The sequence below is a fragment of the Rhinolophus sinicus genome, linkage group LG03 (assembly GCF_036562045.2).
Source record: "Rhinolophus sinicus isolate RSC01 linkage group LG03, ASM3656204v1, whole genome shotgun sequence".
Lineage (NCBI taxonomy): Eukaryota > Metazoa > Chordata > Mammalia > Chiroptera > Rhinolophidae > Rhinolophus > Rhinolophus sinicus.
Genome location: NC_133753.1, coordinates 199413707 through 199441064, shown reverse-complemented (window position 1 = coordinate 199441064; position 27358 = coordinate 199413707). Strand labels below are relative to the sequence as shown.

The 27358-nt window shown below is 53.2% G+C and overlaps 1 protein-coding gene across 1 annotated transcript in view; it reads left to right on the top strand.

Moving 5' to 3' along the window:
- AHRR (aryl hydrocarbon receptor repressor) overlaps positions 1–24941 on the top strand; it is a 61959-nt gene extending 37018 nt beyond the window's left edge. Inside the window, exons 5-11 of the mRNA XM_019744617.2 lie at positions 8204–8293; positions 12711–12840; positions 13669–13802; positions 17638–17837; positions 20022–20083; positions 20361–20502; positions 21265–24941. Coding sequence (XP_019600176.2) covers positions 8204–8293; positions 12711–12840; positions 13669–13802; positions 17638–17837; positions 20022–20083; positions 20361–20502; positions 21265–22276 — 1770 coding nt within the window. The 3' untranslated portion in view covers positions 22277–24941. The remainder of the gene's footprint in view (positions 1–8203; positions 8294–12710; positions 12841–13668; positions 13803–17637; positions 17838–20021; positions 20084–20360; positions 20503–21264) is intronic.
- Positions 24942–27358: the final 2417 nt, after the last annotated feature.

The window sequence follows — 27358 nt, the reverse complement described above, 5'->3', positions numbered from 1 at the left end:
GAAGGTGTCCCCACCTGGGACCTGCAGACACCTGCTCCATGGGTGCAGGAGAGATGGAGGGAGCTTCAGACGTGCTGGTCTCAAAAGTTCCACTTTCTCTGTGTAGCTTCTCAGGAGAACCAGCGTCATCAAATGGAGCCTGAGGCCCCACGAGAGGGTGAGGAGGGAGGCTTCCAGAAGGAGCTGGTGCACAGGATACCCCCAGAGATAAGGCTGCTCCTCTCGGGAGGTTGGGGGGCAGTCGGGGGAAGAGTACATAAGTCAGCAAACAGACACTTGTTAACTGCAGGGCCACACGTGGCTGAGGAGCACTGTTGTGTTCAAACTGCAGCCACCTGGCTCAGCTGAGAAACGTCTATAGTAACACAAACACAGCACATGGACCTCAGCACAATGACGACACAGTGGGGCGTGTGCAGGGCAGGGGGCAGGTACACGTGGCAGCCCGCTCACGGTGCCATCTGACCTGGGAACGCAGCAAGCGCTAAGTAAGCGAGCAGCTTAGTCAGCCCAGGGCAATGGTTCGGCCCCAGGGCAGGAATAGGGCATAGCCGCTCTGAGTGGCAGAGGGTGTGGCAGGCGTCAGGGGCTGACTACTAATTTTGTGACAGGCTTTTGAGTGCCCTGTGCCTCTTAAATCTTGTGTTTGACTTGAACCCTTTTGTCCCAGGAAACTACATCAGAAACTACATCAGTTGCCCCCCACACACACAGCTTTTTCTAGATACACGTATTGCATCCCGTGGGTTCCCTGAGAGACCCCATTCCCCGACCCCACGCCTGTGCCCACAGCTCTGGCTCCCCTCCAGGGCCTCCTTAGTTTTCCTGCTCAGAGAAATCACATTTTACTGCCTTTTGTAACTGCTGGTTAGAAGCACAGGGCTCCCCGCTCCGCCCCAGAAGATGGTCCCCGTGTCTGGGGCCGGGCCAAGCCTGGCCTCTCCGTGCCTTTTTGACCCCCAGGACTCTCCATGTGAACCCCCTCACCATCCACCATGAGACCCCAACCGTCCACGGTCACTAAGCCCAGCTCACTGGTCACTGCTCACTGTGACCACTCAGGCCCTGCTCTCCCCTGGGCTCTCCAGACTTGGACACTCTCCTTGATGAGCAGATATCCCTGGGAGGGGACTTCAGAGTGGGGTGAGCAACCAGGGCCAGCCACTTGAAGGGAGGACCCCAAGTAAGGAGCACGGCAGTGCTGGGTCATGGTTAGATGCCACTGGTTGTAAGCGTAAATCTGTTTGTTTTGCCATTGTAATTTGTTAATCTGCTGAACACTGAGAAATTGCGGCCCTCTGTTGGCCTGAGGCATTTTAATTACGAGAAGAACCTACGTTTGTGAGGACCTTCTGGCTGGCTCAGGGTCATCCTGGGCTCACAGGGGAGCCTGAGAACCTGCCTGTCACCTGGGTGTGCTGGTGCCCTGGGGGGACCCGGCCTGCTCTGTCCTGGAGCCCCGTACCATGTGGGGCACACTGGGGACGCTGGTGCAGGTGGTGCCCAGTATGAGCACCACCCCAGGGGCTACGGGTCTCTGTGGGAAGAGGTGGCTGCACCCTGCCAGTGTCTGCGGGGCCTCGTTCTCGCTGACACTTGCACAGGGGCGCTTTGTCCCCACGCCACCCCAGCTCTAACGCCCACGTGCAGTGGAAAGCTCTCAAACTTGTCCAAAGGCAGATTCCAACCCAGAAGGTCTGGGACAAGCGGAGGCCGGCGGTGCAGGGCACACTCAGAGTGAGGTCAGAATTTCAGGGATCAGTGGTGTAGCCCCCCCCCCCCCGACCCTGGCAGGATGAGCCGCTTCTCGCAGATGGCGCCCTGCTTTCTTCACCATCAGGGTCGCCAGCACCTTTGTCTGCTCATTGATGGTAGCTGTGCTTTTCATGCGCGAAACTTCACACTAAGAGATGCGTGCATTCAGAAAGCAGATCCCAGTTTTCAAACCAGGCTTTCTTCTCTTTAAAAAGTAGTAATTGTCACACTTTGATGTCAAATCACACATGCAGCACAAATATTTGCATTCTGATGACGATAATAATAATAATAACAATAATAATAATAATAATAATAATAACAGTAGCCAGCATTGCTGTTGGGCTTGTGCTGTGCTGCGTGGTGTGCGCTGAACCCTCACAGGTAGTCAGCGCTGACATTCCCACTTTTTCAGATGAGGAAACCCAAGCCAAGAAAGGTTAATTAACTTGCCCAAGGTCACACAGTGGAAAAGGCAGCACTTGGTTGAAGTGTTTCTGAAATAGCAACCTTCTACCCAGGAAGGAACCAGATGTCTGTGCCCAGGTCTGGGCTCCACTCCTGCTGGCACAGCACGGGGAGCCAGGGAGGGCTGGGGGGCCAGGACCCAACCCTCACGGTCCCCACCTCTGCTCAGCAGGTGTCGGTGCCACAGGAAAGTCGCTCCCCAGACCTGACAGGCCGAGAGCCCAGGGCAGTGGTTGCCGGGACACAGCTAGGCTAGCAGGAGGAGGCCGGGGCCACCTGCCCATCTTCATGGCCTTACCAGCCAGCCCACCCCTCACCACATCTTTCAAGGATGGCCCTCAAGTTCTGTGCCTGCTTGGTGGCAGAGATTCAAGGCTGAGTTTACTGTTTGTGGGATCTGTAAACAGCCAGTTCCCCCACTCCCCCGACCCCCTGAGCAGGCAGGCCGCTCACTCACTCGCTCGCACGCACACGGCCAGCCGCCAGAGGCCCAGTGAGTGATCTGGCTCCAGGAGGCCCAGCCAGCTGCCTGACACCCGGTCGGTGCCCCTCACTCGCTTGCGTGACTAGTGGGTTTGGCCTGGTGGTGTTGTTCCCTGACCGTGACCGTGGCGATGGCTCTCAGGGGACCACGCCCCCCACCCCCCCAGCTTCCCTTTATTCCGGGAGGAGCAATGAGGGGCTGGGAATTGTTCTTTTCCCTTTTTTTCCCCTCTGCTGTGACCTTGACAAAACCATCTTTGAAGTACTTGCTGGCTGTTTTTTCTGCCACAGGACTGGAAGAGATCAGGATATTCAAAGGGTTGGCCAAAGGAAGCCCGGCTTTCTCAGACAACCCCTTTGTCTCCACAGAGGGGCTGTGGGCAGAGACAGTGTCTGGCTGAGCCGGGCGGGCGGCGCTGGCACCTGGACCCTCGCCCTGAAGTGGCAGGTGCACATTCCGTGACTTGCAGTAATAGATGCCATGTTTTTCCCCTTAAAAAAGTGCAGCCTGGTGCTTGGGGCCAAATCCTTTTTTCCACTTGGAAAAGTGATCTCATTTTCCATGTACCATGTTTGAAAAAACACAAAACTCTTGTAGGATTAAAAAGAGAGTGGGAGAGAAAACAAACAAATGCTCGCGGTGCATATTTCAAAGATGGGCCCACATGTTAAAGGCATTTGGCGTGATGACTGGCCCAGCAAGTCACTCGATATTGGATCCATATGACGGGGCAAACCGCACTTTATGCTCTTTTCTTTTGTTAAATTTCTGCCTTGTGAGTTAAAATTAAGGTTATTTTGGTTGTGACTAATCTCATAAAGTCTTTTTTAAGAAGGCGTTTTAAACACTGAAGCCTCGAGCTTCTCTTTGGTCTTGAAACTATTATTAGTGCCACATCGCCCGTGCACAGCAACCTCAGCACTGGGAGACCCGGGGACGCCTACCTGCTCCACCCGGGAGGCTCCGTGCCTGCCCGTGGCTGCACCCCCTCCCCTCCAGGTGACGAACTCGAGGTCTCTCCATGCCACCACTGCCCGGCATGCGATTGGACTCTGGCCGCTGCCCTTTAGCATATGTTAACCTGGCCATGCGGCCCGCTGGTTCCATCAGGTCTCGTGTTTTAGGGCTTTGCTGTGACAGCAGACGGTCGCTGATGGTCTATTAAAATTGATGCCTTGTCCTCTGACAACCGTTGGTAGAACCCAGCATCACCCCCACTCTGCCCAAATCCCAGGGGTGGGGCTGCAGGAGACTGAAGGGGTGGGCATTGGACCAGCTGTCTGTGGGGTCCCCCATCCTGTGACGCTGGTGCTGGCTCTTGATAACGCATGAGCTGCTGTGGTGACAGCACCTCATCCACTGAGCCCACATGGGAGCCAGGCGCTCGGCTGTCCTGCTTTGCCCAAACGTGCCCCTGTCACTGCCCGGGAAGAGGGTGGTACCAACCCCAGTCTCCCTGTGAGGCCCCGAAGCCCTCGTCCCCATCGGTGTGCCCAGGTCCTGCTGAGCTCGGGGCAGGGAGGGTGCAAGCCCATGTTCCCATCAAACCCAGGCAGACAGGAGCTCCTGGGTTTTCGAAGCAAAGCTCATGGAAGCCAGCGCACGACGGGCATGGGCGGCCAGAGGCCAGGGTGCTGTCTTCGGCATGTTTAAACCTCATTGCGGGCCGCTTTCATCCAGGCAGGGATGGCAGGGAACAGTCAAGAGTTCTTGAAGTGAATCTCATCCCTGCCTTCTTGAAGTTGTGCTCATGGTCTCACAGTGCCGTTGGTCATAACAGCATTAGTCACAGTGGCCAAAGACAGTGGGGACAGCTGTGTCCTTCTGTGCTCATCGTGCCAGGCAGACCGGGTCTTCTGTTAAGTGATGTAAACAGGCAAATCTCCAATGTTTCATAGGTTTTCCCCCAAGAAATACGGTGTGTCCGATAGCACAGGCCCTGGGGACACTGGCACATTTGCAAACTCTGGAATAGCCCCTGGGATAAGGTCCCGGCAGCCACTGCCCGTCCCTCCCTGCTCAGACGTTAGGACAGTGGGGCCAGCGCTCCTCCCTGGAGTGACACACAGCACAATCTACTTAGTTCCCAGACACAGTCTGCTGGGCGCCCGGGTTGGATGGGTCAGTTTCCTGTTCTTTAGAAGTCCCTTGAGATCCAGGGCCGGTGGCTGGCGACGGGCTTTGCAAAGATTTGTGGTCATCATCTGGGGCCCGGCACGGACCGTGGGCGCCGCAGCGGGGCGCCTGGGCCTCCTTGTTCAGAAACATCAGCAGGGAGTCTGAATCACACTGGTGTTCACACCTCTGTGCCTGGAAGTTACCGAACCTGAAATGAGGCAGGAAGTTGGGTGGCGCGTCCTTTCCAAGACAGGTGGGAGCAGGGCCACTCGGGGTCCGTGGGGGTTTGGCTCTGCATCCAGGGCAGCCTCAGCCTGGAGACACCACTTCCCAGCACTTTCTAGACTGGTTTGGATGCCTCACTGCTTCCTTCTTGACTAAACTCTTCGATATGTGTTCATTTCATATTTTCAGCAGCGCTGTGGCTTCTCCTGTTTGAATTATACCTTAATAGTTGAACGTGTTGGAATGAGATAGGAGCCGGTTCGTTTTTTCCACCCAGAGAACCAGCTGTCCCAGATGCTTTTGTGCCTTCCCCACTGGACGGCCCTGCCACCTTGACCAGGGATCGTTAGTCTGTCCTCATGCGGCGTGGCCTTAATTACCGCAGCTGCAGAGTGAGTCGTGAAGGCAGTTAGTACAAATCCTACACTTTGGTTCTTTCACGAGGTTGCTTTGGCAAGTCTGGGCCCTTTGCTTTTCCACATGAATTTTAGAATCGGCTTGTCAATTTCTACAAAATGGGAAAAGCCCACCTTGATAAGATTGGACCGCTCTGTGTCTATAGAAACTTTCAATCCAGGAGCTCACACATGTCTCAGTTTACTTAGGTCCCCTCTCTGCACTGTGCCGTAGTTTTCAGTATGTTTCATTCGATTTATTCCTGGGTAGTTTATGTTTTTAAGTCTTGGCCTGGAATTTTCTTTGTGGGATTGTTTTGATCACAACTTCAAATTGTTTAGTAGACGTTGGGCTATTGAGATTTTCTAGTTCTTCTTCTATCACTTTTCTTAGTGCTTTTCAAGGAATTTGTCCATTTCATTTTAATTGTTTAATTTATTGATTATCAGTGTTAATATTTGCTTACTATCCTATTAGTGTCTGCAGGATCTGTAATGATGTAGTCTTTAAAATTCCCAGTGTCAGTAATTTGTATTATTCTTGAGCAATCTTACTAGGGGGTTATCAATTTTAATAATCTTTTCAAAGAACCAGATTTTGATTTTGTTGAACATTTTTATCATGTGACTGCTTTAGACAATTTTCACTGATTTTTTTCACTCTTATTTTGCTTTTCCTCCCTTCTACTTAGAGTGTATTTCATTGGCTTCTTTTCCTAGTTTGTTGAGGGGGGACTCTACATTTTTCCCTTTTGAAAGAGTCTTTTAGGCTCCCTGAGACTTGGTATTGCCTTTTCTGCTTATGAGTAATTTGAAGTTTATCGGCTTCCAGTGTCTTCATTGGAATGCACGGGTCGGTGTAGCTTTGCTTGTTCTCACGGCTTTCCATTCGGTTTTAGAAGTGTGGGGGTTTGGAGTAGGTGGCTGCCCAGAAAGCTTTAATATCAGTAATTTGAAAGCTCATAGAAGTTGATATTTATAAACTCTAATAGAAAAATTAGCACACAATGTGCACAGACAATTTACCAAAGAAGAATTACAAGTCACCAATGAATGTATGAAGTGTTTTCAATTTCATTAATAATGAAAGAAGTGAAAATTATAATAATGTAAACTAATTTATCAAATTGGCAAAGGTTTACAAAAAGAAAAAAAGAGAGTACCGAGATGGTCAAGAATTAAGAGAAGTAAGTATTATTATGTACTGCTGATGGCCACAAACTTCATGAAAGTTAATTTAAAGTCTCTAAATGTCTGTGTTTTAAAGATACAAATTGAAACATTTCTGAATTCCACTGTCTGGGTATCTCCCTGACCTGCAGCTTCTGTGCTGGTGGAGAAGAGTCATAACTGTGCCTGTTTCATGGAGGTGACATGAAATCGAATGAGATATTCCACGTAGGGTGCCCGACACTCACAAGGACATATACAGGGTGTGCTCTTCATTGTGGTGACTGTGACAATGAAGGGGATGATAGATGATAGGTACTAGATCAATAGATGATAGATCAAGATGATAGATAGATGATAGATCAGCAGATGACAGATAGATGTTGCTAGATACATAGGTCAATAGAGGATAGATGGATGACTGATGATAAGCAGTTAGAACGCTCATTGGTCATGCAGTTAGGTGGCTTTGGTCCCTTGTGCATCTTCACTAGTGACGATTCTGAGAAGCCACTGCAAGACGGGCTGCAGGGCTTGCTTTTCAAATGAAGGGAGACATTAAGTCAAGTACAACAGGCAGATGCCCTGCTTTTCTCCAAACATAAAAAAATCTACAATACTTACAGATAAAACTGAGATTTGATAATCATAAAAACATTGTTAACACATACACTAATAAATTTAACAACAAGACGAAATGGATGCATTGCTAGAAAATACATTAAAAGGCCATAATTGATACAAGAAAATCATTTTAAACTTGAATACGCTAACAACCACTAAATAAATCTACCCATTTTCACTTACCATCTCCCCTGAAAGTGCCCAGACTGGATCGTCTTAGAGCTGAGGTGAACCAGACGCTCAAGAAACACATGATCCTTGTCTTAAGTAAGAGGGCCCAGAAAACGAAGGAAGGGGGAGGGTCCAGGTCGCGCTGATGGTCACACGCGCTGACACCTGCAGAACAGAGATGCTGATGACCTGGTCTTTCCTTACATACGGGGCATGTGTACGAGTGACTCCCAGGCGAAGCAAACCAGGCCAAGGAGCGGATACGATTGCCCCACATGTGCAGGAGAACATGATTCTTCATCGTAAAATCTATTCACCACATTAATAGGTGAACAAAAATGTGTGTCATTATTTCAGTAGCGATGGAAATAGCACTTGATGGAATTCCACACGTGTTCATGGTAAAACCTCTCAGAAAAACCCAATCACAGGTGGAAGAAGGTGAGTGAGTGGGGAAGCACACGAGAAATGAAAGGCTCCTGCCCTGTGTTGTCTCAGGTACTAATGTGTCTCATCCTGTCCTGATGATGTTTACATTTTATGAAACGTCAATTTTGTGGACATCAGAAAACCAGGAGCCCTAGTCTTGAGCCTTATATGGTCCCATGTCATCTCCTAACCTGGGAACTGCTGCAAATGGTCATAAATAAATGGAAAGTAGGCATTTCTAGGGTTATCAATACAGACCACAAAACGGGAGAAGTGGCTGAAAGCTGAATACAAAACTTTCCACCTTTTCCACTTTGACTACATGGACGTATCTTGGAGCCAACTCGAGTTTTGTTTCTTGCAGTCCCTCGACGGCTTTGCTCTGGTCGTGAGTGCGGAAGGGGTGATATTTTACGCATCGGCCACGATCGCCGACTACCTGGGCTTTCATCAGGTAAGTACAGCCTTCAGTCTGCTTCGTGGTGGGTTCTGTTCCCTTGCGAATGCTCGTTATCTTCAAGATGTAAACGTCTCCAGAATCAAGCTTTCCTTACCGGGAGCTTGTATCAGATAAGGGTTTCCACACCCCAGCTTTGTCCAGTGCTCGGTCACGGCAAGAGGTATGCCTGTGTCCAGGGAGTCTCTCAGGCCAGCCAGGTGGGATGGGTCCAGGTGGGGCTGCGAGCTGGGGCTGAGGCCCCCTCACACCTCAACCCAGATGGCAGCGGCGCCTCCAAGAAAAGGTGCGTCAAGGGGTTGGGCTACGGCCCAGGGACCAAAAGGAGCCTCAGCCCGGCCTCTGGGACAGGAAGGAAGACTCTGAGGAGAACTCTGAACCCAAACGCAGACTTCCACCCCACAGAGCGCAGGCTCCTGAGTCTGGAGTCACAGGGCCACCAGCGCCCAAGGACCCTAAGTGACCACTAGCTTGGTAGATGTGGCCAGGGTGGCTGGCTCGCTCGCTGGGGGACTGCTGGCACAGCGCTGAGATCACAGGACACGACCTCCCTCGGTGTGCATTATCTGGGGGCCGTCTCCTGAGCTGCCCATGAATTCTCCGGCCATGCTTCGCAGATCCAGCAGGCCTTGGCATCGTGATTGAGGCAGTGTCCTGCACAGCGACCTTGACTCTGGGTCTGAATGTGTCATCGGGTCTCTTTTTTCTTGGAGCTTGATCGTTTCCCTCCAAGAGTTAGAAGTAAAAAAAGTTTTGCCTTTTATTGTAAGGAAATTATTTCCAAAGGCCATTAAATCAGGCACTGCCTCTAACATATGCAAAATATTTCATGAAAATATTGGAACAGCTTTGTGCTATTGTGAGGTTCGAGTGTAAAATACTTTACAAAAAGACAGGAACCACTTACTTCCTGTCACAATCTGAGCCCATTGTCTGTCTTCAAGTCCAGCACTTTTAGGGATGAACACGTGGGTTTCGATGTGTCTGTTAGTTGCTGTCAGTGTGTATTGATTGAAGTGGTGTGTTCTCTCCAAGGCCAGCAGCTGGGGGCACTTGTCCCTGTGTGAATCAGGGTGATATTAGAGCTTGCTGATGAGAGCAGTTAGGGTAACAGATACACACACACTTTGCACAAAAAAGGGAAGATGCTGGAAAGGGCAGTTTGTTAAAATAATGCTTTCATTCTTAACTCCATAAATGATGGTTTGGAGCTAGAATAGCGACTGCTTATACTTGATCAAAACCATGTTTGTTTTTGTCCATTTGAATAGTTGTTAGATCATTCTATCTTCTCCTCACATTTTTCTCACCATTTATTTCTCTTGACCTCACGTCGTAGTAACCAGACTCTGGGAGATTAAGAAAGACTAAGAGTGGTCAGACATGCCACACTAATTATTACAACACAGACTTGTTTCCTCAAGCTAAAGAATATTCACATGGAATGTCTTCAGATTGGTCTTGGTCAGAAGTGTCATCTCCAGTTTCTCTTCCAAGTTCATGTTTCGCCTGCGGCTTGGTTAAGCCACAGACTTGCCTAGGATGTTAATTCCACATGGCCCCTTCGGTAGGTAACTAAAGTGTGGACATGACAAACAGGGTTCTGCCGAGCTTGGGGTCACTGACTCAAAGTCACGAGAGAAGAACATGCAGCCTGCTGAGGATGGTGACAGCCAGTGCTCAGAGGTCAGAGGGTAGCATCATCTTGCCCTTTCCCGAAACCGTAGAGGGCACATGCCAGCCATCTGCAGTAGGATGGAAGAACACCAGATTCCCAAATGAGTCAAATGATGTGTCATGCCTCCACACAGAAGGCAAAACATTCGTTACAGAAACCAAAGTGATCAGCTAAATGGAGTGTCTGCCATATTTAGGACTTGGAAGACTCAACATTGTTATAAAGACGTCAGATCAAGGTATAGAATTAATGACATCAACGCAAAAACTGAGCAGCTTTTCTGGGTGGAAACGGACACGCTAACTGTAAGTGCAGGGGCCCAGGAGACCTGTGAGGGGGCTGGGGAGCAGCAGTGACGATCACGGGACACTTATGATCCCGGATGCAAGCCTTCTACAATCTCAGCAGGTAAGACAGGCGTGGGACCCAAGCAAGGACAGATAAGTGGACCCATCAGAGAACTGGAGAAAAGCAGACGTGTGCACGGATGTGGGGTTTGGATAAAGGTGGCCCTGTCAGCAGTGAGGAAATGGTGGTCTTGCCAATCAATGGAACTGGGTGAACCAGATCTGCATGGCAGAAAAAGGGGTCTTGACTCTTGCCTCACACCATACACAGTAAATATCAGGTGGATGGTAGAAGTTTCTAGAAGATAACAGGGCAGAGTTAGGAGAGCTAGGAGAAAAGATTTCTTGGGATAAAACCCTCTCAGGAAAGACTGATGTACAAGCTGTGTGACATCCACTGAGAGGGCAGAGAGGCAGAGAGGGAGTGGAGAAGATGTTTGCAACCAAGGCCTCGTCTCCAGAACAGGAAAAAAGAGACAAAACAGCATGACAGCTCGTTGGAAAACGGAGAGAAGACACCAATGGGCAACACGCATGTGTGCACGCACACACACTTGCATCTAAAGACCAACAGACGTGAGAAGATGCAGTTTCATTAGTGTCTGTGACGTGCAAGTTAAAAACATTCCAAGAAACTGTGATACACCGCCACAGTGGCTCACATGACAAAGGCTAAAAGCACCAAATGTTGGCCAGTAAAGCCACTAGACTTTCGTACTTGCCACAGTGGGAGAGCATCTTGTATAGTCGCTCTGGGAAACTGTTTGGCATTATCTACTGAAACTGAAACTCTGCTGCCGTGAGCCAGCGACTCTACTTCTGGGTGTGCAGTCAGAAATGTGGCTGCGTCACATGCCACAGGCCACGAGTCACAACGGGAAGCAGCTGAACGCCCATCAGCCGTAGCGGGAATTAACCAGAGGTATTCATACAGTGAAACTCATACAGCAATGGTGGCAAAAACTGGGTGAATGTCACAGCTGGGATGCTGAGCGAGCAAGGACGCACCAGGGAACCCAGTGCTCCGTTTGCAGACCTCTCAGTGCTGTTGGCCGTGCCCGTGACCCCGCCTGCAGGAGGGAAGGGTCTCAGAGGTGCTGCTGCTGTCCTGTCTCCTGATTGCGTGGTGGTCATACGGGGAACCCATCAGGCTGTGTATTCATGATTTGGGCATTTTTCAGCCTATATGTTATGCTTGAATCAGAAAAGTTTATTAGGAAAACATCCCTGTGGGAAGTGTACTTGTGATCATGGAGCCGTCAGGTAAGGTGGGAGCCCTCAGGTGAGCTGGAAGCCACCAGGTGAGACTCGAGGCGGGAGCCACCAGGTGAGGCGGATGCCATCAGGTGAAACTAGAGCTATCAGGTAAGACTAGAGCCATCAGGTGAGGCGGGTGTCGGCAGTTTCAGACCTGGAGGGAAAGCCTGGTGTATCCACTTCCACCAGGAGTTGGTCTCTGTCTGTCAGTCCCACGTTCATGCCCTGAGCTCATGATCCTGGGCACTGACAAGGACACCACTTGTGACCTCTGTGCCCACTGCTTTCTGTGAAAACATAGTCTCTCTGCACTGTGGAGTGCACAGGTGATAGAGTCCACCCTGCAGTTACGACCACCTTCCTGCTCTACCTTCCTGGGAGCATCAGAGCAACAGTTAGGGGAGAGAACTCAGAGACGTGCACGGGCGTGCGTCGTTCACCAACGCACTCTGAGAACGTTGTTACAACGGCAGCACCTATCATCACAGCCTGTGGCCCAGATGGTGGCTTCCCAGTATGGACCTGATGCCCACAAGGGTCAGCCCCTGTGTTCAGTGGGGAGACAAGTGGGGAGACAGGCCCAGAGAGAAGGCTGCGGGCTTCTGGGTCCTGTGGCATCCTGGAAGGGGCAAGAGTCAGGCCTAGAGGTGCTGGGAAGAAAGATGTCACCAGGAGGCGCTGGCCCAGCTCTTGTCTCACCTGGCGGCTCACCCCTCACCTCACAGGGACACTTTCCTGGTAAACTTGGGCAATTCGAGTATAGCACAGAGGCTGAGAGTGCCCAAATCATATAGCTGGAGAGACCTCCGAGTCATGGAGGATCGGCGTCAAATTAGAAAAGTGGGTGTCTTGGCCCCAGAAGACGTTGGGTCTCTGAACCTCCTGCTCAACCCCTGAGGGCACGGCCTGGCGGGTGGCAGAGGGGCTGGTGGCTCTATGTTCCAGGCCACGAGGTGCGTCCCCCAAGGGAGGGAATGGCCTCGAGGCCAAGCTCCTGTCTTTTCTGTGGACTTTCCCTTCACAGATGTGACGTCCTCTTGACAGATAGCTGAGCCGTTTGTGCAGGTGGCAGTCACTGGAAATGGGTGAGAACTCACTTAGGGTAAATCTGACACGTATTGTGATGTTTCAGACGGACGTGATGCACCAAAACATTTATGACTACATCCACGTGGACGACCGCCAGGACTTCTGCCGGCAGCTGCACTGGGCCATGGACCCCCCCCAGGTGGCGTGTGGGCAGCCCCTGTGCTCAGAGCCAGGTGCGTCTCCCCAGGCTGGAGTCCTTCACATAAACACATGCACCTGAGAACTGCCCACCTGCTTCCCTTCTCCTTCCCTTCACCCTGAGCATGGTATGCCAGTCCTGTGTCCTTCAGGGACCTCCTCCCTCCTGTCTCGCCTTCTTGGTGGCCCGTGGCCCTTGGGCCCTGGGTGGTGGCATCTCTGGTCACCTCTCTGTGCGCTCCGACACCTTGCCAAGAAGCTGCGGCACCTGTGTCCCCGGGTCGCATGCCTCCTGGGAAATCCCTTTGGCCCACATTAGATTTACCTGGAAAAAGCCCCAAAGGATTGTTGTCTGTTCAGAGATGCTGTTCCTTATGGGCAAGACCCCTGCCTGCTGGCCACGCACTTGGCAGGGGGGTGGCCCTCAAGAGGACGCTGGAACACAGGGTGGGGTCCCCGGGGCCCTAGGGCCCGACTCCGGTTCTCTCACCGTCTCCAGGAGTTAGAACTGATTGGAGGACAGTCCCCCACACAGCTGCACACAGCAGCTGCAGCAGCACAGTTCTCGTGAAGCTGAGTGACAGTAACCCAGGGGCCCACACATGGCGCTGTTTTATGAAGCGCAACGCAAACAACTGCGGTGTCCTGCATGCGTGTGACCATGTTGAGCACACCTATCACAGCAGCTGTCTCTGGGGATGGGGTTGGGGACAGGCGGGGGCACAGGGAGTGCAAGCTGTGTGGCTGTGCGTGATGGGGCAGGCGTGTGTGCGGCGTGGTGACTGCGTGCTGTCACATGTGCCACCTTGCTGACCAGAGTGTTCTCATGGTCTCTCTCGGTCACTGCTGGTCCACGTGGGCAGGAGAGGATGCCGTCCTGGGGCGGCTGCTCAGGGCCCAGGACGGGCGTGCGGGCCCCTCGGAGTTCTCGGCCTTCCTGACGCGCTGCTTCATCTGCCGCGTGCGCTGCCTCCTAGACAGCACATCGGGCTTCCTGGTGAGTGAGCACGTCCGGGCCAGGGTCAGGCTGCAGGTGGAGCAGGTTCTCAGCAGGTGGTGACAAGGGCTGCTGACGCATGACAGACGCTGCAGAGTGCCACAGCCTGCAGCAGCCTGGTACGCTGTCATGGGTTTGCGTTCACGGTGCCTTTATCTGAGATTCCTGTTCAGAGCATTGTCCAGCCCCCACATCCCCGCTGCCCAGGACCGACAGGCACCAAAGCCTCCTACCTCTCGGCACAGGTCCCGGGCCTCCATTCCTGCCCAGGCTCTAGGGCTGAATGGCTCTTGCAGATCAATTCTTGGGCTTTCCACTTCCCCTATCTGACTGTTTCCTCGCCACAGGGGACGAGGGGCAAGGAGGACATGCCCTCCCAGGGGCACAGCAGAGTGGGCCCCAGCCAGTGCCAGACCCTGCTGCCTCTTGAACCCCCGATGCCTGGGTCGCTCTCCACAACCTCCACTACTGCCCCTCCCCAGCCCAGTGCCCACACTCTCCTGTGGTCACAGCCTCCCAAGAACCCCACTGCCGCATCCTTGGGCAGCACTTCAACATGGCGACCTTCTGACCCCAGGATCCCAGGGCCTTTTGCCACCAGTGCCACAGGGCAGGCCTCTCAGGCTTAGCTTCCGGCCCCATCGGGTATGTGCTCTGCTGCCCCTAGACTCCCAACCACTGCCTACCCTCCCTGTGGGTCCCTCGGGGGTCCATCTCCCCACCTGAGCTGTGGCCCTGGGAGGGACGTACCCCTGGTGTTTGGTGTTGGGTGTTTGACACAGCCTCCGAGCGTTGGGCCAGGGCTATGCTGGAGATTCCTACCTGTTTCCCCGAAAAGAAGACCTAGCCGGACAATGAACTCTAATGCGTCTTTTGGAGCAAAAATTAATATAAGACCGGGTTTTATTTTACTGTAAGACCGGGTCTTATAGAATAGAATAGAACAGAAATATAATGGGTCTTATATAATATAAGACAACACTGGGTCTTATATTAATTTTTGCTCCAAAAGATGCATTAGAGCTGCTTGTCTGGCGAGGTCTTATTTTCGGGGAAACACAGTAGCAGGTGCTCAGTGTGCATCTGGGGAGGCAAGGTGGGTGGCTGCCAGTGGCCTGTCTGTGGGTTGTCCTCTACATGGCTCTGGGGAAGAGAGCAGCCCCTGCACACCAGCCCTCGAGTGCCGCTGGCGGCGTGTCCCATCGGTGCTTGTCTGGGCTTGTTTCGCGCCGGCCTTTTCCAGCCTGGAGCCCACCACGCGGTACACAGCAGCTTCACTGCCCTCTGAGCCACCCCCAGCCGCTTTCAGGAAATGCACCCCCAGACCATCCCACCTCCAAGCTGCCCATGGGTCTGGCCTGAGGAGCCTTAGCCAGGCTTCCCCAGGCTCAGTGCAGACAGACCCGTGACCAGCACCGGTGGTGCAGTTTCTATTCACCTTTTCCTGTTGGTTGTTTTGTTTCTGCAGTAACGGTTGTTGTTTTCTTAATGAAAACATTGCTGTACATGATACAAACTCAGTCACTTCAGAACAGTAGAGAATGAAAAACAAAAATATCCCTCCTTTGCCTCCACCCAGGCCCCTTCTCCAGACGTCACCACCCAGTTTCCTGACATTCCCCCCCTTCTGGTTCCACTTGCCTCCCCATGTCCCTCCCTCTTGGCTCCGCCTGACCAGTGAGGGAGCTGAGCTGCTGGGTCTCTGAAACCCTTCCCAGGACTCAGGACCTGCCCTCCCTCCCAGGCTGTGTGTCCTGGAGCTCCTGGGCCCTACGTGTTTCTCCCTGAGCCTCACCTAGCTTACACCTCTCCAAACTGGGGTCCCACCAGAGATGCTGTGCTTCTGGGCCCACTTCACCTGCCTCAGGCCAGCCAACCTGCCAAGTTGCTTTGACTTTGTCCAGAGTGACAGCAGCTTAGAGAGTCACTCCTGGCTGCCTCCGGGCAACCATATTGTCTATGGCAATATTTTGGCTTCAACCGTCGGATAACGAAGTGATAGCTTCTGGTCCTGGGATTTTCTTCTTTTTATCCAGTGGGACAGTGAAGGAGGTTGCTGGTGGTTGGCAGTGGGAACGTCTCTTGAACCAGCTCTGAGTCCCAGGCCCAGCCCCACAGCAGAAGCATCTGGTAGATCTCTTGTTGCTGCAGGCCGCCCCCCCCGCCCCCCCCCCCGCCCAGGACCCTTCATAATAGAAGCACTTGCTCATTTGTACCACGATCCTGATATACACACAATTGCTCGTCTTTTGTTTAGGCAGTTGGTTGTCCATAAATGCTTTTATTTTGATATTTAGTTCTAAATTTTGCAGGAAACTAAGAGTTTTAATATAGCTAGATATAGCTAGATTTTCCTATACATTCAAGCAGACATTGAAACATAGGTTTAAAATGAAACTGTAAATACACTGAGTAGAGGAAACAAGCAACAGACATTAGTTTGAAAAGTGTCGGATTATATCTTACCCTTAACTTCATTACTGCACATGCTGGAGAGTGCTCGGGTGCTTATAATACATGAGCTGAGGATAGGCCCGTGGGCAGCACAGCGTTTGCATGGCCTCCAGGCCCTTCCCAATTCTACCTGTGAGTGTGGAAACCCCCTGTCACAGTTTGGGCGAGGTGTTGTGACATGGAACTGGCTGGTGCTGTGCATGGGAGCCTGTTAACATTTCAGGAATTCAGATCCAGGTGACGTTAGGTTGGTAGCTTGTAATCAGTGATGGTGGAAATACTTACACCTAAATATTTGGCAAACAGTATAAATTGAGTCTTTTTTTTCCTCTGGAGAGCCTGATGTTAAACACCCCCCAGCATAGCACTGCCTTGAATCCTTCACACCATGTGACTGGCATATAGTAGCTTAGGTGCTTTGCAGGTATTTGTTCATTCAGTAATCCATAGACAAATACAGAGATGGATGTGTGTGTGGACGGAAGGATGGATGGATGGATAATGGATGGATAGGAGGATGGAAGGATGGACAGATGAAAGGATGCATGGTTGATGGATGGATGGATCGATGGATGGTTGATGGATGGCTGGATGGGGGAAGGAGAGAAGAAAATACTGATGGACGGATGGATGGATGGACAGATGGATGGATGGGGGAACCAGAGATGAAAGGACAGATGGATAGAGGGATGGATAAATGGATGGCTGGGTAGGGAGAGAGTGGGGCCATGTGGGGTCATTCTTGCATCAATGGCCAGGGGTACCCAGAAGGCACTTGGTGACTAACTCAATTATAGATCAACTTTTCTACTGTAGAGAGATCTTTTTATTTTTTAAATTTTACTTATTTATTTTGAGATTTTAAAAATTTTATCACAAAGTCCTAAGTTACTTGCTGGCTTTTAAATTCACACTATATGCTGTAGATAAACAGAATCGAGCTGTCCCTAAGTTTTAGCATCATTAGTGAAGGAAAGATAATTTGGAAATGGCGGTTAAAGCTGGAACAGTCCTCAGAAATGATCTACTCCAGCAAATGCTACTGGGGGACTGGCTGGTGGCTGTAACCTGGGTCAATGACAGCCTAAGTTGATGCACATTCACGCTCCCCGTGTGAGGGTGGCTCGAGAGTACACACCCAAAAACACGGTTGTCACTTAAAGGATATTACGGAGGCTCTGGAGAAACCGTGAGTCAATCCGAGGGCCTTGGGACAGTCCGTGTCCCAAGGGAGCCAAGCATGGAGGGGATGGTTCATGTCTCCTCAGTGACTCAGGAAAAGATTCTTTTCCTTTTTTCTGCTCTGAGAATGTCAGTTCTGCGTCCTCTGACCGTGTTGCTAATTTGCTCTGTGAACACATTTCTGTCTTTAAAACACCAGACGATGCAGTTTCAAGGAAAACTAAAATTCCTGTTTGGACAGAAGAGGAAGGCGCTGTCGGGGACAGCCCTGTCCCCTCGGCTCTCACTGTTCTGCGTAGTGGCGCCCGTCCTCCTACCCTCTGTGGCAGAAATGAAAATGAAGGGCGCGCTTTTGAGGGCAAAGCACAGGGCAGACATCGCGGCCACGACGGACACAAAGTGAGTAAGAGCCCCTCAGCAGCCACACTCATGGTGGCTGGTGCTTATAGCGAGGTGCCCGGCACGCAGCACTGCCTGTCTACTCCTCCTTCATTTCCAGCAAGCAATAAAATGCGAAGTGTGGTGCTTTCTAAGCTAGCACATTATGGAAGCCACTGTTAGGAAAGAGAACGTTTGTGAACTGTGGCAGCAAACACTGCCTATGCCACTTGTGCCCAAGTCCTCCCGTGGCAGTCTAGTCACGCAGGCTTGTCTCTCAAGCCCCAGAGGCCACCTTCAGGATGCTCCCCTTTGGTGAGTCTGAGTGTCCAGTCCTCTTCAGCGTCCACAGTTCACCAGTGACGCCTCCCACGACCATTTAGACGATTAGAAAACCCGACCGCAGCCACAGTGGCTGTCACACTAACCTGCTCGTTTCTGCCCTTGGTGACAGTGATGTGGTCAGCCTCGGGCTTGCAGTTGGAGCCGCTGCCTTCTGCCGCTGCTGTCGCACGCCTGTACTGAGCGTGGCTACCAGGGACAGAGCCACTGTGAGCCTGGGACGGTCCTCCTGGTCTCTGACATGTGCCTGCATGCTAAGACAGCAGTTTTGTGGAGCAGCTTTAAATTAGATATGCTTTCTTATGTTTAAAGATGCAAAATGTCGTAAAATACAAGGGAGGAGAAACAGTACAGAATGATGCGAGCTAAGTCATGCCAAAAGTGTGCCAAAGCAGAGCTTACTGCTCAGGGACCAGCCCACCTGTGCAGAGCCCAGGGCCAAGGTCATGTGTGCCCTGCGGTGACCTTCACGCCCGCCTTCTCACCGCGCACACTAGCACTGCGACGCTGAAGTGCTCCCCCTCTTCACTTACTGTCTCGGAGCCTCCTGCTTTTTACGTTGTTGCGGCTTGATAATTATAATGGAAACTCACACAAGGAGTTTTCTCTTTTGCATATGTCTTTCCAGCCCTACAGAACCAGAGAGGAAAATCCTACCTTCCCACCGCCTCTTAGAGGTGGGGTGCAAGGCAGGGCCGGCCGCCCCCTGGCGTCCGGGTGGGGAAGCGCAGGCTGGCTGCACAGGCGGCCGCGGGGCTGAGCGGGGCGCGCGGGCGCATCTCTGCGTGCGGCGTGGTCGCACACCTTCCGGGGAGGCAGTAACGGACGTGAAGGTGGTACACACGACGACAGCCGAGTCAATACCTGACACCACGTTGTGCTGAATATTAGTAAAACTCGGAAGGGGAAGCAAAGGCCCTAGGAGAAGGCTGACTGCACCCAGCCTTTCAGGAAAGAAGCAAACGACTTTCTGGATGGGGGAACTCCCAGCTGCTCTGAGTGGTTCATCAGCCAACGTTCAGGTCACACGGCCGTCACGCGGCTGTCCCCGCGTTCTGTATGTGTGAATCGCCTGCCCCTAGCACTTACCTGTGCGTCGGATTCTACGCCCAGGGCTTTCGCAGCGGCCTGCTCCATCCAGCTGGGGGAGCCACCCCTTCCTCTCTGTCTCTGCTCCCCACCAGGGGACAGACAGCTGGGCCTCGCAGCGCTCCCGGCCACATGGAGGGGATTTGGTTCCCACTCCTGCCGCTGCTAGAGGGGTGGCCCCAAGCAAGTCCCTAACGCTTCTGAGCCTTGGTTTTTCTCTTGAAAAGTAATTAAAAAAAAATCTAGCAGGAGTTTCTTTGGGATTTAGGATTGTGCGTAAACTGTGTGTGCGTGCATGTGTGTGTGCGTGTGTGCACGTGTGTGTACGTGTGTATGTGTATGCATGTGTGCACGTGTGTGTGCACGTGTGTGCATGTGTGCACGTGTGTGTGCGTGCGTGTGTGCACACTAGGGCGAGGGCTCAGTCCTCACCTACCTAGTGATCCTGGGGACCTGCAGAACGTGAGTGCTGCAGGTCACAAGTCGGCTGTATTTTTGCTCTGGCCATCCACGATAAAGCCAGAGCACTGAAAACCCATTCTGTGTGCCCGTCTGCTTTCTGAAGCAGATTCATTAACCCTTTATTGGCCTCAAACGTGATGTAAATTGGAATTTTCAGCAAACCTATTGCTGAGAAAAGGCTTTACAATCTGTACGAAGTTGAAAAGTGTGAATTATTGCATCTTCCCTGCCTGGGCGTCACACCATGTCGTTGACATCCCTCATCAACCCATTTAATCTGCTTGTTGTTTTGCTGTTATCTGTTCTTCGCAGAGCAAAATCTACCAGGAGTCTGTATGAGTCAGAATTGAGCGGAAAACCCAATTACTTAGCAGGTACTTTTAAAAGTTCACTATCTCATCTTTCTAAAATGGGTAAATGTGTCGTCTGTGTCCCTTGGAGGCTGTCCCTTCCTCTGGATACCGTGGCGTAGTCCATGGAAATGCCGTTTGGAAGGAGCGAGGCTGGGCCGATGGCCAGCTCTTATGGGCACTGGTCTGTGCATTTCCGAGGAACCGCATGAGTCACGACCACTGAAATCAGAGCCGCTCACCAGTCCAGGCGCCGTTCAGCTCACGCAGTGACGGCTTTCCCTTCTCTGACTCCCGACAGGAAGGAACAATGGAGAAAACGGCATTTCGGTGTTCAGGGCACAAATGGACGCCTGTCGCTGGGCCCGGGTCCCAGCCAGGGCCATGTGCCTGTGCCTCAGGGGCAGCCCTGACCTCGTCCTTGACCCCGAGGGGGCCGTAGGGTAAGTGGTGCCTCTGCCCAGCCCGGAGCCTCGCTAAGTCACAGCCGGGGGTTAAGAAAGAAGAGTGATTGGTGGCAGGTCTGGTGGCCTTGACCATGACAACTAAATCTCGCTGTTAGTGGAACTTGCAGATACACAGGGAGCACACCCAGACATGCTTCTTGTCCTAGCAGTTGTCTTTATACGTATGGGGACTGGCCGGGGACAGTGGGAGCGTCAGCCAGGACTGCCAGGGCCTTTGGACTCCCCCTCCGCCTGTAGCCTGGGCCCTGGGGGACCGCCCTGTCCTCCACCCTCACCTTTGCTCAGAAACCCTCTGTGCTTGCCCCACCCCACCCCGGCTCTGGGCTCCCTTCCCTGACCAGTGGGTCTCCTCTTGGAGGACGGGCCAAGCTATGCAGTTGCCAGACTCCACCTCGCCCTCCTGTCACCGTCTTCCCTGTCACAGTGATGTCACACCATGTCATGAGCGTAGCAGCAGCATGGTCAGCAACAGGGCTTGGTGCACAGAAACCACCCAGAGCCCCATCTGCCCCGTTAGTAGTCACTGGTGTGGCTGACCCTTCCCACGTGCGTGCACCTCATGGACCCCACCAGGTGCCCAGGAGGCAGTGGGAGGGTCACACACAGGAAGGGAGGATGCTGGTGCTGGCCTCGCAGGGCTGTGTGCAGGCTGAGGGCACGCAGTATGAGCATATACACGGCAGGTTCAGTCCGCATCACCGCCGCTGCTCTGTCTGATGCGCCCTCTCCTCTCCACAGGGACAGGGCACGACAGGAGCACGGGAAGGTGCCAAGCGCCTCCTCAGGGCTGAGGGTGCGGAGGGAAACACACACATACGACTGCCGCTTCCAGACACCGAGACCCACGAAGCACCTGAACTGGGTGACAGGGAAGCATGGTCAGGATGGCGCCAAGCTGAAGCTGGAGCCCAGCAGGAGTGACGTGTTCTCCATGCCCGCTGTGCCCCGGGGCTCCTGCATGCCCTACCCCGGCACCCCGGGCACCATCCCTGCCAGTGGTGTCAGTCCCTTCAGGAACTCCCCCAGCTGTCACCAGCCCCCCAGTGCCTACGCCAGCCGGGCCAGCAGAGCCCTGCGGGATGGTGTTCAGGGCCAGGTGCACCCTCCCGCCAGCTGCCCCTTCCCCCAGGGGAGCATGGAGAACCGGCTCCCTCAGCCTGGCGTACAGCGTCTCGCAGCAGGGGCCTATTCCACCGAGGACATCAAGTTGCGAGGTGTCCCCATGCCCCCAGGGGCCCCGTGCAATCCCATGTTGTCCCTAGATGTGCCCATCAAGATGGAGGGTGACTCTGGGTCCGAGGACGCAGCAGATGGCTACTCCCTGTCCCCAAGCCATGTGTGGCTGGGAGCCAGTGATGTGGCCAAGAGACAGCTGGTCACTTTCCCGACCAGGATGCACCTGAAAACAGAGCCAGACTCTAGGCACCACCTGTACGGCCCGCACCTGGGGCACGGCATGCCAAGGGCTGCCCCCAGGCCCGGCAGGGAGCTGGCCCCAGTCCACCCTGCACCCTGTACACCCTGTGTGTGCCTGGAGCCTCCCCGCTGCCTCTGTGTGCGGGGCCACCAGCCCCCGGCTCTGGGCTGTGACTGCAGAGCTCCCGGGACCCCACCCATGATCAAGCGTGAGCCGTTGGACTCCCCGCCGTGGGCCTCTCACAGCCAGGGTGGGGTACCTGGGATGCTCCCTAAAGGTGCCTTGGCGACACTGGTGCCACCCACAGCCTCCGAATGCACTTTCCTGCCATAGAGCCGGGCGCTCGTTAAACGTGGCGTCCGCTCGTGTTCCGATTTTCCTGTCAGCTGGGCGGGTGTGGGTTGGAGCCCTTCTTTCCTGTCACTCTGCAGTCTCGCACAAGTTTGCCTGTCACCTGTGGGCAGCAGACGCAAGAGCAGGTCTATATTTTTCTAGTATCACCAGAGTCCTTAGATGCAAAGTGGCCTTGAGTCTGTTCAAGTGACAGTGTTTCTCTCTGAGGGACTAGCATTTTTCAGCAAGCGGCCAAAGTCAGCTGCGTGGGCCTGCTGGGTGGCCTCCAGGCTGCAGCCCTGCCTGTGGCCAGTCACGTCCAGGTGCGGGACAGTGTGAGGTGATGTCCCGAAGCCCCACCTCGCCCGCAGCTCTCCGAGACTGCAGAGGTGTCCGCACCCAGGTAGGCTGAGACCGGCAGTTAGGGCTGTAACTGAGCTGTAGGGGACTGTGCACCTATTCACGGAAGGAATCTAGAAAGTTCCAGGCAGGTGGGGCTGTGAGCGCCGGCCCTGCAGCGTGTGCTCCGCAACCCGCAGTGGAGAGTCACGGCGTGGTGCCCTGTCCCTCCTGGAAGCCTCTCCAGGGTCTTGAATAGGCTCAGAAGTCTCGTGCATCATGTGACCCAGAGTCCAGAGAGTCTGGGTTTAGAGGCACAGAAGGTGAAAACAGGAAAGAAGCGGGAGGTTGCGGTGTCTGGCTGTCTTGCCAACTGTCTACAGTTTCTCTAATGAGGACTCCAATCACCATCCCAGGAAGAATTATTAGATTTATAATGTTTAAAAAAAAGTCGTAAAGGTAATGTGTTCTGATTGCAGGAAATTTGGATACAAAGCATAAATCAGAACGTGAAGGTGACTCCCAACCCCCACCCAGAGATGGTTCGTGGCTGCTGGCAAAGTTCCAGGGGTCCCCAGGGCATCACCTCGGGGTGTGGGAACCAGCACCAGGCAGGAGGCGGCAGTCGGGACAAGGACAGCTGTCCGTAAAGTCCCCTCTGCCTGGGCGTCTCAGGAGCCCCCTGGTGAGGACTTGCTGCTCCACCATCTGGAACGTTCTGCTCTTCAGCCCGGGCTTGTCCTCTGTCATCGGTGCTTTGGGGTGTTAGTGTCCAGGTCCTGGGCTGCAGTAGATACCACCCTGAGGACCACCTGCTTCTCAGGAGGCCCAGCGTCCCCTGTCCACCCAGGTCTCGCCAAGCACTGCACGCCTCTGCTCCTGGGGCTTCCATGCATTCAATGCAGTCTTCCTGCTTCCTTCCCGAGCAGAGCGAGTGCCAGCCAGCAACTTGTCATGGGAGCCGCGCGTCCTCAGAAGTAGCTGTCCCTTTCCATTCCTGCTGGTGAGGGCTCTCAGCACCTCCTCTCACTTCACTCAACTGAGGGGACACGGGCTGCCCTCCCTCTAGGGTGCAGCAGACAGGCGGTTCTGCAGGCGTGTGACATGTAACTGGGGACACATGGGACTGACGGGGTTCAGAGCTGTCATTGCATGTTTGTAATGTTGCCAGACCCCATGTAACCGAAGAAGAGCTGCAGGCCTGAGCCTCATGTGAGGAGAAGCCCTTCCGAACGCACTCAGCCGTCCTGCCCCCCAGGGCCGTGGCGTCCTGCAGCCCTATCTCCTCTCAACATTCAAGAACCCGTGAGTCCTCATTCTCCTTGGACCACGTGCACCAAGTTGGTCGCAGGTGGGCAGACAGGTGACGCTCCGTCGATGCAGACACAGCACCTGCACCTGTACTCAGCACCTGCACCTGTACTCAGCACCTGCACCTGTACTCCGCAGGTTTTGTGTTCTTGAGACGCTCATTATGCTGCTTCGGCCCAGGCCCTTCCTGTGCTGGGTCAGCAGCCACAGAACTTCCTGAGTCAGCACCTCCGTTATTTTATATCCTGAAAACTGGGGAAGACACTGATGGGATGTAGAAGGGGCAGATGTGGTCACTTCTGCTCTGAAGCAGGGACCAATTACAGATGTGGGTTCTGCCATCTGTAGCTTTGGCCTGTGTAGCTGAAATACGCTAAAATCAAGCAGAAGGTGGAAACGGATGGAAGGGAGGAAACACAAATTCTATTTTATGCTTTTGCAGTTTCTAGGGAAGAAAAAGGTATCTAGACTGATTTGTTGAATTTTACAGATGGATGCACTATAATGTAACTTTTTGTGGTTTTCTCGGTGCCTTTTAAAAGAGCTTTCAAATATATTTCCGATACTGTAGTTCCATTACATTTGCAATGTTGGTGTAAAATAAATCACGTTAATATGTGTTTACCATAAATGGAAGCACCCACTTGATTTTTCAAATGAAGTTGCTTTATTTCCTTTAAAGTGTGTGTTGCTTACTTTCCATTCAAAGACAGTCTTTTTCCCGCCAGATGGAAGGTGGTAATGAAAATGAACATGAACACGGAACCAAGTCGCACGGAGAGGCCACCTGGGCAGCTCTTGCTGTGGCCCAGCAGTGCTTCTCAGCGCTACCTCCCTTTGTCCACCAGCCGCTCTCCTGCCCAGCACTGAGGGTGCCTTCAGGACACCCCAGATTTGACCTGTTCTGTAGGGAGCAGATACACGCCACCCCATGTGTGTGTGGGGACCCTGTGGGGTCAGCCCTGCCGGGCCCAGGACCTGGTGGCAGGTGTGGGCGATGGTCATCAGAGCTCAGGCAGAGACCCTCCCAAGGCCCAGGGACGGGTGCTTTGGTTTCCTTCGTTTGGTCAAAGAACACCCCCCAAACTGAACAAGCTTCAGGTACCCTGGACAGAGCACGCATCTGCCCCTACCGGCAGGCCCAGACTTTGCAGTCCTAAGGCTCCCATGTCCTTCCCAGGGGAGAGAGGACCAGCCAGCCCCCCACCAGCCAGCTGGGCCACACCCAGCTGCTCCCTCCATAGTGGTTGCCTGCCCACCCTCTGCCCCCCATTCCCCTCCCTGTCTGGCTCGTGCTCTTCAGACTCACTCTGCTGAGACCTGAGATGGGGGCCACCCACTCTCACTCGGTCACGTGACTACCCCGCTCCTGTGAGGACAGCCAGGCATGGGGGTCGATCCCAGACCCCTGGTGTGCTTCTCAGGGCTGAGGGCACCCCAAGAGTGCTGCCCGTGGCCCTGCTGCTGCATTCCTCGGGCTGCTGTACGTACATCACAGATGGGTTCATCAACGACAGACACTTATTTGTCACATTCTGGAGGTTGGACCCTGAGACCAGGGTGCTGTGTCCCACTGGAAGGGGTGCTGGGGGTCTCTTGAGACCTGAACACCTCCCATAGCCCACCTTCTCACACCATCACCTTTGGGGTCAGGTTTCAGCGTATGAAGCTTGGGGGACACAAACATTCAGACTATAGCAACACCCAACCAGCACCCCTGGGGCTCATGTCCCCTCAACACTGGGTGTTGTCACATGCTTTGGTTTTGTCCTTCAGAGGGCATGAGATGGCAGTTGTTTTATGTGTATTTCCTCCCATCATTCAACAGTAGTGGTTCGGTCCCTGCTGAATGCCAGGCCCTGTGATGGGGACATGGCAGGGGCAGACATCAGTGCCATGCTGGATCTGACACAGTGTGTGCATGGGGGAGGGGAGAGACGTAACCAGAGAACCACCAACTTCTGTGATACAGCAAGGGGACAGGTGCCACACAAGCACATTGTGTGTGTGTGTGCGGGGGTTGGGGGGGGCATGCCTGCTGGCAGTTTTGTGGGAAGGCCAGCTGGCAGGCCATTTGAGCCAAGACCTGAAGTGACCAGCAGGTGAGGGAGAGGGGCGGAGAGGGTGGGACAAGGTCCTGTAGGGCTGGCAGGTCACAGGTGTGAAGGGAGGCAGGGCCTGAGTGGGAATGCCCCTGGGCTGTGGTTGGAAGGTGTCCAGTGCTGCAGGGCAGGAGGGGGCCCTCATGGCCCCCTAAGGACGCTGGCCTGGCAACACCCACAGGCCCTTGTTATAATAGCTCCCATCCCCCCCACCCGCCACCCCCCAGGGATTTGTGGTTGTTTTTGCACTTCCAGATTCACTCAGTCTGCAGCTTTTTTTTTTTTTCACTTAAGGTTTTTTAAAAAATCATGCAAGAGTCTAAGATTTTAGCATAGCAAACTATCTCTTTGTAGTCTATGCATTTAGCATCTTAAGAAAAGTAACTGTTTTTGACATAAAGCCCATTTTGTCTGACACCAGCTTTCTAGGCCCCAAATGGCCGTGTGCAAACCTCCTCCACGCCTAAGGAGCCCTTATTCATGAGGTTTCCTCATTTGTAACTTTTGCTGTGTTAAAATCCATCCACTTGTGTTCTGATAATTGATAAATTTGGACATATCTCTACTTGTTTTGTGTTCGTAGTTATAGAGACCATTGGGCATTTCTGCCTTTCCTACTATCCATATGGGACTGCTTGTTTCCTGTGTTCCTCCCCCCCATTTGTTTGGAAGTCACAGCTCCGTTTCTTCAGTGGTTATTATTAACGTGGGTTTCACAAAGTCTAAGTTGGACCTAATTAAGGTCCCTGTTCCCCCAGTACAGACAAGGGTCTCAGGACGCTGCAGAACAAGCCGCCTCACTCCCCTCCTGCTCCTGCCAAGGTGGAGGGGCCTCTCTAGTTTGCTTCTGCCAAGGGGTGAGTTTCAGTGAGAGCTTCTAGGCTGAGGAGGGCATAAACCCCAGTGAACTGCAGGCCCTAGCTATGAGTTCTTGGGGGCCTTTCCCGACTTGGGGCTCCTAGTACCTGGAAAAAATCTGCTTTTGGGGTTTTGTTCTTTCCCCTGGTCCACTCTCGCACTGAGGGTGCACCCTTTGAGCATCCTGGCTTCGTGGAGGAGTGTCGGAGGCCACCGGTTGGAGCTGTGGCCCCATCTGCCCCGTATCGGTATGAAAACCCCATCCTGGGTGTCCCCCACACTCCTGCTCCAGCAATGGTTTTGCAGTTTTTCCCCACCTCACTCTCTCCTCTCTCTGCTTCTGTCCCCCCCACACCCCCACACCCCATTCCCCCAGTGATTTCCTGTGCTTGCTGGTGAATTCTCCTGTGCATTTAAAAAGGTGAGCGCTATTTTTATTGTTCTTTACAGGAGGCTTTTTCAGTTATTTGGT